The sequence below is a fragment of the Delphinapterus leucas genome, chromosome 2 (genome assembly GCF_059928025.1).
Source record: "Delphinapterus leucas isolate spDelLeu-1000000601 "Yukka" chromosome 2, BTC_Dleu_Yukka2, whole genome shotgun sequence".
Lineage (NCBI taxonomy): Eukaryota > Metazoa > Chordata > Mammalia > Artiodactyla > Monodontidae > Delphinapterus > Delphinapterus leucas.
The window spans coordinates 159291462-159307645 of NC_143130.1; the positions used below are offsets into that span (position 1 = coordinate 159291462).

At 34.5% G+C, this 16184-nt stretch overlaps 1 protein-coding gene across 8 annotated transcripts in view; it reads right to left on the minus strand.

Annotated features, from left to right (window-relative positions):
* CEP128 (centrosomal protein 128) overlaps positions 1-16184 on the minus strand; it is a 455276-nt gene that overhangs the window by 244953 nt on the left and 194139 nt on the right. For all 8 annotated transcript variants that reach the window (XM_089908039.1, XM_089908032.1, XM_089908034.1 and 5 more), the window contains one exon: positions 8223-8415. In XM_089908039.1, coding sequence (XP_089764165.1) covers positions 8223-8415 — 193 coding nt within the window. The remainder of the gene's footprint in view (positions 1-8222; positions 8416-16184) is intronic.

The window sequence follows — 16184 nt, forward strand, 5'->3', positions numbered from 1 at the left end:
ATCTTAACTGATTATAAAGCCAGAAGAAAAACAAATATAATAATGAATATATAATAATAAATCTAGCCTGGATTATATTCATCTTCATACCCATGTAGTCAAAAATCTAATTTTCTTTGAAGGGACCCATGAAGGCAAAAATGCCTAAGGGGCCATAAAAGTCATAATGTGGGGCTTCCCTGATGGCGCAGTGGTTGAGAGTCCGCCTGCCGATGCAGGGGACACAGGTTCGTGCCCCGGTCCGGGGGGATCCCACATGCCGCGGAGTGGCTGGGCCCGTGAGCCATGGCCGCTGAGCCTGCGCGTCCGGAGCCTGTGCTCCACAACAGGAGAGGCCACAGCAGTGAGAGGCCCGCCTGACTGTTTTATTTTTTTTGAAAGCTGGATGATGGTACCTATTTGGGAATAACTGAAATAATAAATTTCTTAAAGCACTTAAACAGTGTCAGGCACACAGCAATAAATGTTATACAGGTGAATATAATGAAATTATATTCATTTTGAAAGTACCACATTTCACACATTTTGAGAACTGTCTCAGTGCATTTCCAAGTTAGTTTTAGTAGACTGAAAGTAATATACATATATTCTTAACTTTCTGACAAATGTCCAAAGATGGGCACATGTACCCAAAGAGGTTCAAGCAGGCTGGAGAATTACTTGACATAAACAGAACTGAGAACCAAGAGACAGAGAAACTATTACAAATCTCTAACTTCATGATTTTACTGGTGTATTAGTTTGCATGTACACTGTAACAAATTGCCACAGACTTTCTGCATTAGAACAATGCAAATTTATGATGTTACAACTCTGTACATTAGAAGTCCTGTACGGGTCTCACTGGGCTAAAATCGTGGTGTCAGCAAGGTTGCATTCCTTTCTAGAGGTTCCAGAGAAGAATCAATTTCCTTAACTTTTCTAGCTTCTTAGAGACCAGCCACATTCCTTGGCTTTGGTCAACTTCCTCTATCTTCAAGGCCATCAATGAATGGTACATTGAGTCTTTCTCACATCGAATCATGTGACTCCCTTTTCTGCTTCCGCTTTCACTTCTAAGAATGCTTATGATTACAGTAGGCCTAAATAGATAATCCAGGACAATTTCATCTCCTCTAAACCCTTATATGAATATAGCTACAAAATCTCTTTTGGCATATAATGTAACATATTAAAAGGTTCTGGGGATTAGGATGTAGACATCTTTGGGGGAGGTGAGCTGGTATTATTCTGCCTACTACAATCGATAACGAATATATACAAAACAAAAATAGAAAAGAAGCGTTAGCTTAAAAGAGCTCAAACACAGCAAAGATATGCTTTGAATTTAATAAAAGCTAATTACTAACCTAAAAACTCACATCAAATCATTTTAGCACATGCAACTTTATCTTATTTTTCTCCCTGAATATGCTCATGATTCAAATTTAAGTAGACCAGCTTTGCTGTCGTATGAAACAGCAGAAAATAATACAAATAATCTATAAAAGGATCAAAGAAGAAAATCTAGGAATTCATTTGTATAGTATATTTAACATTTATGGATTTTCCAGAATACAGAAATACATCCAATAATTTAGGAGAGGAAAAATGTAAACTTTAGATATCTGAACTCTCCATTCAATCAATACTTCACTGTTGCTAACGGACTATATTACTTAAAATATTGAAAATGTTTGTCTCCAAAATTAAGTTTAGCCAATAGAAGTAGTACAAGCATCAGGCTCATTACCCACATGGGCAGGTGGGTGGAGATACTTATACCTAACTAAAGAATAATTAGCCATAACTTTCTATTGTCAATTTACTCACTAACAATGTGAATGTTGATTATATAATTCAAAGTTGACACCTGCATAGATCTGGTTATCAGGAGCTCCAGGCATATCATTAATTTATTCAATGCTGGTCCTAGGAACATTTAGCCAATTGAGTTTAATTTCAATCCCTGTTGACCTTTGCCCTGGCTAGATTTTAAATCATAACACTAAACACATGAGAAGTAAAATTACTGTAATGAAACATATATAAGCAAAAACACAGATTAAGATTAAAATGAAATTCTGATTTGACTCAAATAGTGGACATAATTTTTTAAAAACCCACTGTTTTTCAATTGGTTTTTGAAAATAATTATGAAGAAAGCCTGAAAATACATGAGGGAAGACATAATTTCACATTAAACAAAATAATAGTTTAATGAGTTCAAATAATTTCCTCAATCAATTAAAATAATCTTTCATTATCTCTAATGATCAAGATCACTAAACTTCCGAACAAACCGGTGAAATGTAAAATAAAGTGCTAAAATAACCAGAATCCAAATAAATTACATGACACTTAGAGATTATCCCTTAATTTAGAATTTTTAATTATACTCCAATAGGCAATAGAAAAAATTGGTTTTCCTTGTTATTAGACTAGACAATGACTAACATTTATATAAGCTGCATGATCGTCAAATATTGTTTCATAACAATGAAGAATTTCTAAGTCAAAGATAACTAATGAGAACCCGCTGTATAGTACAGGGAACTCCACTTCGCTGTACAGTAGAAACTAACACTGTAAAACAACTATACCCCAATTAAAAAAAAAAAAAGAAAAAAATTCTAAGTCAATAACTACTAAACTTCTAAGAGGTCCAAGACATTAACTTCTCAATAGGTTTCCTCTCCTTCTGGAACATTCCAGCTCCAACCTACAGGCCTAAAATAGCCCAGGAAACATAAAACAACTCAGATCTACAAATCTGGCAGCACTCACTGATAGAAACTCCTTGTACATGGGCCTAGGTTAACCTGGCACATGTCAGTTAATACGACACTAAATCAAACTAAGAATATTAGTGCAGAGAATGGTTATTCCAATGAATAGAATATTCACTGGATATTTTTCTGTCATGTTTCACTTATAAATAGGTTAACATTGTTCTACCTAACAGACAAGTTCGTAAGATAGTGAAGGGAATCAAATATAAATTTCTACAACAATTAACTTTGATACTTCAGAAATATCTAAATTTAATCATCAGTTTGGCTGTCCTCCACCTCTTCTGTGTATACCATTGTAAACAAATGCTGAGATATGCAAGAAGAGATCACTATGCAGATAACCCCTGGAGAGAAGTTTTCCTCCTCCTCTTTCTTATAGAAATCCTGCTGCATTTTTCACCATGTAAATTAAAAGATATGTCCTACAAAAAACCTCCCCATATGGGCCTTAACAGAAGTAATCAGTACTCCCCTTTTCACCAGGAACATGGTGCTTATATTTCTAATAACATATTTATTTCATCCTACTTCCTAATAGATACATTTGTAAGTAGGCAACTACAACAGCCTTTGCTTGGTCTTCATTACCCATATTAAGTTCTCATTATTTCTGAATCACCAGGTAGCACCTAAAACATCTTACACCTAATACATCTTATACCCATAAGGCAAGAAATTACCATATCATCTCTCTGTCACAGAAGTTTGGGTCTTCCTGAGACCTTTTTTTATGATTTTAAGGAATAGATAAAAACAGGATCCCTCTTGTTCTCCCACCAAATCAGCTCCTCCTTCCCAACTTTGCTATTTCTCCCAATGGCAAAACCACTAAGACCTGTGAGTCTTCTCTCTTCTCTCTCATTCACCTACACTGGTCAATCCTGCACTAATTCCTCCACAAAATCTTTTGCATTTGTTGCCACTACTAATGTCCTCTGTCAGTCCCTCTTTTGCTTTTACTGAGACTTACAACAGGCTCCTAACTAGATGCATTTCCACAATCAGTACTAAGATGGGATCTAATAACTGAGTTTCAAAATATTTGGAGAAAAAAAAATCACACACACAAAGTAATAGCTGGATATTTTAAAAATCCTCTATCAGTTACTGATAGAAATAAACAATTTCAAGAAAAGAAATTAACAATATCAGTAGGGATATAGGAATCACCAGGGACATAGAACAGTGTGAAACAATTTAGCATAAGTGATTTTTACAGAACATTTCACAATAAATTCAGAACATAACATTTTCAAGTGCACATGGAAAATTTACTGAGATAGACCACATTTGGGGCCATAAAACAAGTCTCAGAAAAGGATCAAAATCATTGAATCAAGAGTATGTTTTATGACTGCAAGGGTACTAAATTTAGAAACTGATGATAAAATATCTAGAAAACTACATAACTGGAAATTAAGTAGTACACTTCAAAAAAAACCCCATAGGTCAGAGAAGAAATCACAAGGGAAATAGTTTCTAATTCAGACTAAGTGATAATAAAAAGACAAGATACCAGAATTTGTGGAATGCATTTGAAGTATTGCTAAGATGGAAATTTATAACTTTAAACGACTATATTAGGAAAGAGAAGTATTAAAATACATTTTCAACTTGGGAATCCAGGAGAATAACAAATGCTACAAAAAGGAAGTAAAAGAAAGGAAATAAAAATAACAATAGAGATCAATAAAACATTAAAAAGACAAACAACAGAAAAAAATTTAAATTTGAAGGCTGTTTCCTTAAAAATAGTAATAAAACCCTCAGCAAGACTTATAAAGAAAAAAAGAGAAAACAAATTACCTATATCAGGAATATAATAAGAGACATCAGCACAGATCTTACAGAAACTAAAAGAATTAAAAAGGGGATATTACAAAAAGCTTTAAGCCAATAAATTTGACAACTGCAATAAAATGGAAAAATATCTTAAAAGGCACACAGTAACAAAACTGACTCAAGAAGAAGCAGAAATTCTGAAAAACCATACATTAAAGAATTCAGGTTTAAAATTAAAAATCTTCCCAAAACAAAAACTACAGGCGCAGAAGATTTCATTGATGAATTTTATGCTACATTTACAAAGAAATAATACAAACTTTACACAAATGTTTCCCAAAAATAAACAACTCATGTTAAGAGTCACTGTTATACTAACATTCAAATCTGATAAAGACATTACAAGAAAAGAAGTTATAAACCAATATTCCTCACCCACACAGATGCAAAAATTCTTAACAAACTATCACTAAATCAAATCCAGCCATATGTAAAAGGAGAAATACGTTTTGACAAATTGGAGTTTATCCCAGGAAAACAAGGTTAGTTTAATATGTACTGAAGGTTCCAACCAGTTGATTAAGACAAGGGAAAAAGAAAAGAAAGAAGAAAGCAAAACTGTCCTTATTTGCAGAGGACATGATCATGTACAAGGAAAACTCTAAATGCAAGGAATAAACAACAACAACTACTAAAAGCTACTACAAGTAATAAATGAGCTTAAGGTTACAAAATACAAGTTTAATATACAAAAAAATCAATTGTATTTATACCTACTAGAAAAGAATGTTGGAAATTCAAATTTTAAAGTTATTTTATATAACATCATAAATTTAAAAAATAGGAATAAATCTAAAAAGGATGTGCAAGACCTGTTTGCTGAAAATTACAAAACATCATGAGAAAAGTTAAAGACAACCTAAATTAATGGATAGATACACCATGTTCATAGATTGGAAAATATCATCAATATTAAGATGTCCATTCTCAAATTAATCTATACATTTAACATAACCCTATCAAAACACCAGTAGGTTCTTTTCTAAGACTGACGAGCTGATTCTAAGATGTATAAAAGAATTCAAGTGCTCTATAGAAATAAAGGCAATCACTTTGAGAGATTACAAACTTCACACCTCACCTTCTGAAGCTTTTATGAAAAAGCTGGGCATTTGATATAATTATCTAAATGCACAGATATGTGGTTCTTTTGCATTTCTCCCCAATGACAGTTTTATGCTTTTATAATAGACTACTGCATATTCCTTATGCAAAGAAATGACTTACACAGTGCCAATACTGATAAATATTTACTAAAAGAAAAATGGGGTTGTAATCTAGTGTTAATTAGTGGATAGGCTATGACATATAACATGTATAGAGATCATATAGTGTTTTATCTATAAGTTCCATAACAGATTCTACTGTACTGTCTTTAAAAAAAAATTAAAGGGCATCCCTAACTTTTACTATTGGCACAATTTACATCTTTCAATTGCACTAGACCAGCAATTCTCAAAGGGTGTTTGGGCACCATCCAAGACCCCTTAATTATAATACTAAAATGTTACTTGTCTTTTCCACATTCAATTTCTCATGAATGTAAAATGCAGTTTCTTCAGGCATTACATGACAGGTAATATAACAACAGATTAGATGAAGAAGCAAAACTGAAAATGCAGCCATCTTCTTTTAAGACAGCAATTAAAGAGATTTCCAAACGTTCAAAAAACAAAGTCACTCTTTAATTTTTTTTGTATTGAAAAACAGTTAAATTTCATTGATTTTTATGTCAGTATGAATGGATTTATAATTATTATTTTAAAGGTATAAATATTTTCAAATACCCAGTTTTAATTTTTAATATGACAGATATTGATATACACAATGTACATTAATAAAAGATCTTTGAGTTCTGAAAAATTTTAAGAATGTAAAGTGATTCTGATACCAAAATTTGAGAATCACTGCAGGACAGTAACAAACAATTTTTAAGTGGTATGTGTAGAGAGAATAATCCTGACCACTAAAATAAAAAACAAAAAAAATATTTTAAAAAGAATTATCATATGTTAATGTTTAGTTTTTCTTAGTGGGACACTATATGACTCCTCTTTCTGGTTCTTAATAAAGTTTAGCAAGAGAAAAAGCCTTGGATTTCCCTGGTGGCGCAGTGGTTAAGAATCCACCTGCCAACGCAGGGGACACGAGTTCAATCCCTGGTCCGGGAAGATCCCACATGCTGCGGGGCAACAAAGTCTGTGAGCCACAGCTACTGAACCTGTGCTCTAGAGCCCACAAGCCACAACTACTGAGCCCGCATGCTGCAACTACTGAAGCCTGCACGCCCTAAAGCCCGTGGCCACAACAAAAGAAGCCACCGCAATGAGAAGCCCATGCACCACAACAATGAGTAGCCCCTGCTCACCACAACTAGAGAAAGCCTGCGTGCAGCAATGAAGACCCAACACAGCCAAAATAAATACATAAATAAATAAATTTGTATATTAAAAAAAAAGCCTAAGGCCAACACAACATAAGATACACATAGAATTCCTATAACTGATGCTATTTTTCTTCTTCCCATTATATCCATCCCTAGTAGAACCAAACAGAAAGGTAATTTTCCATGACTCTTGTCTAACTTTTAAAGTTAAGTATTGCCTACATATTAAACCCTGTGCCGTGCTCTCCCAAACTCTCCTTCCCTTACTCTACTGCTTTCAACAACGTGCTTATAACCTCATATATTACATTATTTACTTATTTATCACATTTATTTTGTCACCCCACTCAATATAATGTAAGGTAAACGAGGGTAGGATTTTTGGGACTTTCCTGGTGGTGCAGTGGTTAAGAATCTGCCTGCCAATGCAGGGGACACAGGTTCAACCCCTGGTCCAGGAATATCCCACATGCCATGGAGCAACTAACCCCATGAGTCACAACTACTGAGCCTGTGCTCTAGAGCCTGCGAGCCACAGCTACTGAGTCCACACGCCACAACTACTGAAGTGCGTGCACCACAACTACTGAAGCCCATGTGGTCTAGGGCCCGCGTGCTACAACTGAAGCCTGCACGCCTAGAGCCCGTGCTCCGCAATAATAGAAGCCCCCGCAATGAGAAGCCCACGTACCACAACGAAGAGTAGCCCTTGCTCGCCGCAACTGGAGAAAGCCCACACGCAGCAATGAAGGCCACCCAACGCAGCCAAAAAAAAAAAAAGGAAGAGTAGGATTTTTTTTCTCATTTACTGATAATATCCTTAGCACCTATAATAGTACCGAAGACAAAATAGACACAAAGTAAATATCTGTTGAATGAATTAATGGGTATTTTACTGAAGTAAAATATAAATTTTGGCATTTTACCAGGGAAGAACAAGCATGTCTTAGCAAATTAGCACTTGCAAATGGACAACAGACACAAATGCTATCTATGTACACAGGAGGGATACAGTAGCTGAAGGAGAAATTCTCAAGGAGAAACAGTTTTCTCTTCTAGACCCAGAAATGAAGATAAGGAGACAAGAGACAAGGAAAGGAGACGAATTTGGAAATTCTGTAGTTCAAACCAGAGCCAAGAGAAACAGAATTTTTTTCCCAAACATAAGATTCCACAAATATAAACAAAGAAAAATAAAAGAGTAAGAGCAGTTAACACACCTCTCTTCTCCCGATGTATTTCTTCCAGAAGCTGCTCCTGTCTTTCTATCTGTTCAAAGAGACACTGAAGCTCAGCCTCCTTGTTTTCAGTCATGTTCCCGAGTTGTTGTCTGCACAACATCAGCTGGTGCCGTAGACTCTTCTCTCTGTTTTCTCTCTCTCTCAGTTCCTCACAGAGCCATTGAAGTTTAGTCTAAAAATATGACAGTTACATCTAATTTTTTAAAAAATCTAGAAAACAGTAGCATTCCAAAACATGAGAAAGTCATGATAATCTGAATTTAGACAATAACTAACAAATTTAAGCAAAATTTTAAAATACCCATAATGTTTTAATTTGCATAATGGTTTATATCAGTTAAAAGTTTGTGCAGAAATGATTTCCTTGGATTTTTATAAAATATTTGGTATACTCTATCATCTTTGGAAAGGCAGTACTACAGAAAAGTTTGGTCTCCTAAACTTCCAGGTGTAATACAATTAACCCCCTAATTTGATATATAAAGCAGTCTGGTACAAGCATTTGAAGATCCAAAACACCCCATAATAGACCTAGAAACTGGTTATGAAGGGAATTTTAGAGATTAAAAAATAAGATAAAATTCCTAGTTTTGTTTCTAAAAATGCATATCCCCAAGGGCCCAGCTAATCAGGTAGAGAGAGAGATTCTGTATGGCATGAGGCAGATAAAGTCTGCATTTGTCCACATTTAAAACTAGGAAATTCAATCAAAGCAACTCTCTTTTCCATGGACTCTAACCTCACCAACTCTAATACTTAGATATTTAAAACAGGGATGAGGAAAGAAATCTTTCTTCCACCTTCAATAGAACAGAATTTCAGTCGGGTCTTAGGACCTTCCCAAGTGAGACTATCATCCAATTTCTAGTTGATTTTAAATAATCTAAACAGTCTTCACCTCAAAGAAGCAAAATAGGGGAAGTCATGAACTAGAAGGGAAAATGAGATTAAGCAAAGGGACAATTTCCCTGAATAGCATGAATCCATAAGCAAGAATGTTCTAGGCCTCTAGAAGTCTAGAAGGTTCTTAGGACATGCCCCAGTATATTAAAAGTAGCTGTGATGGAATTAGCCTATGATGAAGCAGAACTGGGATATGGCCCTTAGACCGGGGTCTCCCCACATACATCAGCTTTCAAACATCCCCAGAAATGAAAAAAAAGGCAGTTCCTTTGGTCAGAAGGTCTAACAGATGGTGACATAGAACAAAATGCTGTCATTAGTCAAATTATGGATAAATTATACACTTATATTGTAAGGTAACAAATGTATAATGTGTTGGGTGAAGAAAAATGGAAATCATGCTTATAAAGGCATGATTTATTAATAACAAAGCACTTTTGATCAGACCAGAGCTTATGTTAATGAGGTGGCGTAGGGTGGGGCCCCCAGATAGCCTCCGTAAGGGGCTGATCATTAGAGAGTTGAAACTTACAATCCTACTCATCAACCTCTAAGAAGGGGGATGGGGGACAGGCAGGGGAGGACTGAAGATTAAACTCTATAAAGACTCCTGAACAATGAGATAGGATGAGCTTCCAGGTTGGTGAATACATCCACATGCCAAAAGGGTGATGCACCCAAAATTCCAGAGACAGAAGTTCCAGTACTAAGGACCCTTTGGGACCTTGCCCTATATACCTCTTCATATGGCTGTTCATATGCATCCTTTATAATAAAGTAATAATAGTAAGTCAAGTATTTCCCTGAAATCTGTGAGCCATTATAGCAAATTAATGAACTATGGGAACCCCAATTTGAAGCCAGCTCAGATAGAAGTGTAGGCAACCTAGGGACTCAATACCTGTGACTGGCATCTGAAGGTGGGGGAGGGGGAGTCTTGTGGGACTGAGACCTTAAACTGCAGGATCTGCACTAACTCTGGGTAGTTAGTGTCAGAGCTGTAATTAGGTTGTAGGGCACCCAGTTGGTGAATGCAAAAAATTGAAAAATTACTTGATGTGGAAAACTCAAACTTCTGGAGTCAAAAATGTTGTGAGCAGAAACATCATAATAGTAGGTATTTCACAGGAAGGGCAGACCACTAGGAGTTTTCATCTTCACAGCTCTGATTTGCACAAGCTAAATTCTTGGTAACTGCAACAGAAATACTGGGAACTCCCTCCTCCACCAACTCTCCACTAATAGGGTGGTCACTCTACTGCAGACAAAGCAAGCTAAGAACACTGAAGTCTCAACTGTAATTTCCCCAGATTGTTTACAAGGCTTCAGTTATGAATATAACTTATGAATAGATATTTTTTAAAATCTTCAACAAAATACTATCAACCAGAATCCAGAAACATACAGAAAGGTTTTTACAGCATAATCAAGTGGGATTTATCCCAAGAATGCAAGGCTGCACTAATATCTGAAAATTAATTAATGTAATAGGCCATATTAGTAAGAATTAGGGACATAAAGCCACATGATCATATCAAAAGGTGCAGAGAAATCATATGATGAAATTCAACACCCATTCACGATGGAGACACTCAACAAACTAGGAATAGAAGGGAACTTTCTCAACGTGATAAAAGACATTTATAAAAACCCCACAACTACTATCATACTTAATGGAAAAAGACAATGCTTTCTCCCTAAGATCAGAAACAAGAAAAGAATATCTGCTCTCACCACTTCTATTCAACACTGTATTAGGAGGTCATGGCAGGGCAATTTTGCAAGAAAATGTAACAAAATATATCCACATTTAAAAAAAAGAAGTAAACATATTTGCATCTTTTTTGCAGATAACATGCCCCTGTATAAGAAAATCCTAATGATTTCACTAAAAACATATTAGAATAAAATAGTTCAGCAATGTTGTAGTATATAAGGTCAATATACATAAATCAAATTGTATCTCTATATACTTGAATGATCAATCCAAAAATAAAGTTAAAAGTCAACTGCATGTACAATAGCGTCAAAAGGATAATATACTTAATAATACACCTTTAAAAAGAACTGCAAAACACACTCTGAAAATATCTGAAAGAAAAATAACTCTACAAAACACTGTTGAAAAAAACTTTTAAATACCTAAATAAATGGGACCATATCCCATGTACAAAGATCAGACGACTTAATATAGTTTAGACAAAAATACTCCCCAAACATCCTACAGATTCAATGCAATTGCAATCAAAATCCCAGCTGGTTTTTTGGAGAAATTGACAAGCTGATCCTAAATTTCATATGGACATTCAAGGGACCCAGAATAGCCAAATAAAGTGTTGAAAAATAAGAACAAAGTTGGAGGACTCACTCTCACCCATTTCAAAGCTTACTACAGAGCTACTGTAATCAAAACAGTGTGGTACTGGCATAGGATAGACATATAGATCAATGAAATAGAATTGAGAGTCCAAAAATAAAACTATACATATACAGTCAACTGGCTTTCAACAAGAGTGTCAAAACAATCTGATGAGGAAAGAATAGTCTATTCAACCAGTGGTGCTGGGACAACTGAATAGTCACATGTAAAAGAATAGAGTTGAACCCATACCTCATACCACATAAAAAAATTAACTCAAAATGGATCAAAGACCACATGTAAAAGAATAGAGTTGAACCCATACTACATAAAAAAAATTAACTCAAAATGGATCAAAGACCTAAATGTAATTGCTAAAAATATGGCTACAAAATAAAATAAATAATTAAATAAACATTTTAAAAATAAATAAATAAAAATATAAGACTCCTAGAAGAAAACAGGGAAAAGTCTTTGTGACTTTGGTTTGGCAATCATTTCTTAGACATTACACCAAAAGCACAAGCAACCAAAGAAAAAAGCTGATAAGCTGAACTTAATCAAAATGTAAAATATTATGCTTCAATGGCCACAATTAACAAAGTGAAAAGACAACTCACTAAACAGGAGAGAATACTTATAGATCACATATCTGAGAAAGGACTTGTATCTAGGATACGTAAAGAACTCAAATAATAAATTAAAAGATAACAAATTGAGCAAAAGATCAAAATAGACATTTCTCCAAAGAAGATATATGAATGGCCAATAACCACATGAAAAGATGCTCAACATCACTAGCCATCAGGGAAATGCAAATCAAAACCACAATAGAATTCCATTTCACATCCAGCAGGATAGCTATAATCAAAAAAAAACCAGATGATAACAACTGTTAGTGTATATACAGAGAAATTTAAATTCTCATATACTGACAATAGGAATGTACAATGGTGTAGTCACCTTGGAAAAACAATCTGGACTTTCTTCAAAAGCTTAAACATAATTACCGTATAACTCAGCAATTCTCTCCTAGGTATGTACCTATGAGAAATGAAAACACACATTCACGCAAAAAACTTGTACTCAAATGTTCATAGCAGCACTATTCATGACAGGCAAGAAATAAAAATAATAGAAATGAACATCAACTGGTAAATGAATGTGGTATATCCATACAATGGACAGTTATTTAGCAAGAAGAAGTAAAGTAATGATACATACTACAACACAGATGAACCTTGATAATATTCTGCTAAATGAAAGAAGTCAATCATAAAGGATTGCATATTTTATGATTCCATGCATAGGAAATGTCCAGAACAGACAAATCTATAGAGATAAAAGCAGATTACTTGTTGACTAGTGCTACAGGGAGGGTGGGATGGGCAGATAAGGATGTGATGACTAATAGTCCAGATTGTCTTTTTGGGGTGATAAAAATGTCCTAAAATTCATGTAGTGATGGCTGCACATCTATGTGAATATACTAAAAACTACTGAATGGTAACACTAAATAGGTCAAATGTATGGTACATGAATTATATCTCAACTTAGCTGTTATGTAACAAAAGAAAGAGAGAGAGAGGGAGGGAGGGAGGGAGGAAGGAAGGGAGGGAGGAAGGAAGGGAGGGAGGGAGGGAGGGATGGAGGAAGGAAGGAAGGAAGGAAGGGGAAAGTAAAAGGGGATAGATCAACAAAGCTAAAATTAAACCTCCCTGCAGAGATGAGATCTGGCTGACCTGGCTTTAGTACTTGCTATACAATTTTTAGGCCTCTGTCTTGTCTATATGTCACTAGATAAATACAGGAAGTCCTCAACTTAAATTAGGATGTGAACTTCCAATTATGACTACAGAAATTTAGTTAAGTCTGCTTCATTTCCCAATATCCACCATGAAATACTATTGCAAATAGAAAAAGAGAAAAAAACTTCCATAGCACAGAAAACATGGCCAATTCTGCCAGATTAAAGGAGTACTTTCTACTATAACATTCCACTAATGCATTTAGGAAGAAAACACGGTGAGGGTGAGGGATATACCATCATCCCCATCTAACCACAATATGAGAGACAAGGATGTGAATTGGACTGCTCTTTAGAAAGCATACTCTCTATGTAGAGTGGAGCAAATATCGGAGGCTGGAAGTCAGGAGGCTATTACAATATTCCAAACAAGTGAAAATGGTAAGGGTTGAGCCAAAATGTACGTATTTGGTCTTAAATGTGAGGGGGGTAAGGAAGAGAAAGGAATCAGTATTGATGGCCAATTTTTAGCTTAAACTGAAACAGGAAACCTAGAAGAAGCAATGATTTAGGGGTTAAGAAGTTAACATTAGGATGAAACATATAGAAGTTGTTAGGAACAAAAGATACAGAAGCATAGATGACTAATTGGATATCTAATTATATATATATAGCTCTAAAGCTCAAGAGATATGGCCAAGAGATACAAACTAAAGAATCAACAGCCTAAAGGAAGTTAACGGCATAGGAAGAGATAAAATAGCTCATAAAGAATATCTACAGAGAAAATAGAAGAGGGTTTAGAAGAGATAAACACAAGAGAATTTCAAAATAAAATGGAGATGTAGATAGAAAGTTGGGAGGAAAATACAAGAGTCTGGGGCGATAGAACCCCAAAGGAAGAAAATACTACAACAAGGTGGATATCCTCAATGTCAAAGACTCAAAAGGAAGGGACAGGTATATCTAAAAATATACATTTTCGTCAAAAATAACTGTAGCTCAGCCCATTAGATCAAAATAGGACTGAAAGCATGAACACCAAACTGTTTATGGTGATTATGCCTTTATACCTGCAAAAGATGAGTGTAAATATCGAAATTTTATTCTCAATATTGCTATATTTGTTACTGTTTATTTCTCCATTTAGCTATGTTAGTTTTTCCTTTAAATATTTAGGTGCTCCAACATTGGGCACATATCTACAATTGTTCTCTCTTCTTGTATTGATTCCATTATAATGACCTTCTTTGTCTCTTTTTATCATTTTTTGTTTACAGTCTATTTTGTCTGATATAACTAGAGCTACCCTTGCTTTTTCCGTTTTCTCTCTTTTTTTTTGGGGGGGGGATGGGTTACCATTTGCCTGAAATGTCTTTTTCCATCACTTCACTTTCAATCTATGTGTACCTTTAAGGCTAAAGTAAGTCTTTAATAGGCAGCATATTTTTGTATCTTGTTTTTTCCTATCCATTTGGCTATTCTATGTCTTTTAATTAGAGAATTTAATCCATTTACATTTAAAGTAATTATTGATAGGTAAGGGCTTGCTATTGTCATTTTGTTAATTGTTTCCTGGATGTTTTGTAGGTTCCTTGTTCTTTGATTCTTATCCTGCTGTCTTTTTTGTGTGTGTTTTGTTGTCTTCTGGTATCAGTAGGCTTTGACTTCTTTATCATGTTGTTTTATGTAATTATTATAGGATTTCCCCTTGTGGTTACCATGAGGCTTACATAAAATATCTTAAATGTGTATCACCCTATTTTAAACTGATAACAACTTAACTTCAATAGAATTCATAAACTTTACACTTTTACTTCTCTTCCCCCTCACATTTTAGGTTATTGCTGCTACAATTTACATTTTTTAAAAAAATTCTTTAACTAAGGTTGTATGGCTATATGTGTGTGTGTACAGTTAGTTACAATCTCCAAAATGAGAATGAATTCAATGCACTAAATAATAAAAATTATTCTAGACAATTATTCAGTAAGTTTGATACAGGTCAGTTGGAAAATGATTCTAAAACATTACTACTTAAGTCATTAATTTATTAATTGATATTAACTAGGAAAAATAAGGAAAAGCCTATGCTATCACTGCTTCTATATTAAAACTACAATCTGAATCTGTAGACCACACCTTCTATTAACCTCATCAATCTTTGCCAGTTCCTCAAGAAAAATAAATAAAATGAAAAGCCCCAGTGACTATCATATTATTATTGGTATGATGCAAGGAAATAAGGGAAAGGTTAGATGTACAGTTTCTGGAAAAGATATATTTTCAACAAAGTCTTTTTGCTGTTTATTTGGCACCTCAAACATACACACATCTTTATTCTTGTATGTTAAAGAATTTAATATAATAAACCCTCAACACATTTTTCAAGAATTTGATAATAATATTCTTCGATTAAAATCTCCTAGGGAGTTTCCAAAACAACCAACATACGTGCATGCGCACACACACCCACACGCACATTACAGCTAGTTTTGCACATCATGAGGCCCTGACACATGTAATTAAATGAACAATTAGATGCTGTTAATTTTTTTTGGAAAGACATAGCACCTTGCATCTAAGTAATAAAATAGAAAAAGAGAATGGTATCTTGAAAACAGAAAAAAATCCAAAGTTCTTTTAGTTTTAATATATTAAGAAAGTTTAATTAATATTCAAAAGTAACACATTTAGGACCTGAACACTATCAATTTGAATTATAAAAAATACAATCACAAAGAAGAAGGGCTGAAAGTATGTACATACAAAAGCCCTGATAACTCTATGCCATGTAGGCATGGTCCTAAACAGCAGCTTTCAGATGCTAATCCCCTCAGGATTAGTCTAAAATCAGATAATTAATATTATCACAGATGGCTAGGTATTAGAATATAAATTGATGTATTAGAATGCTGGAGACAAGTAAATG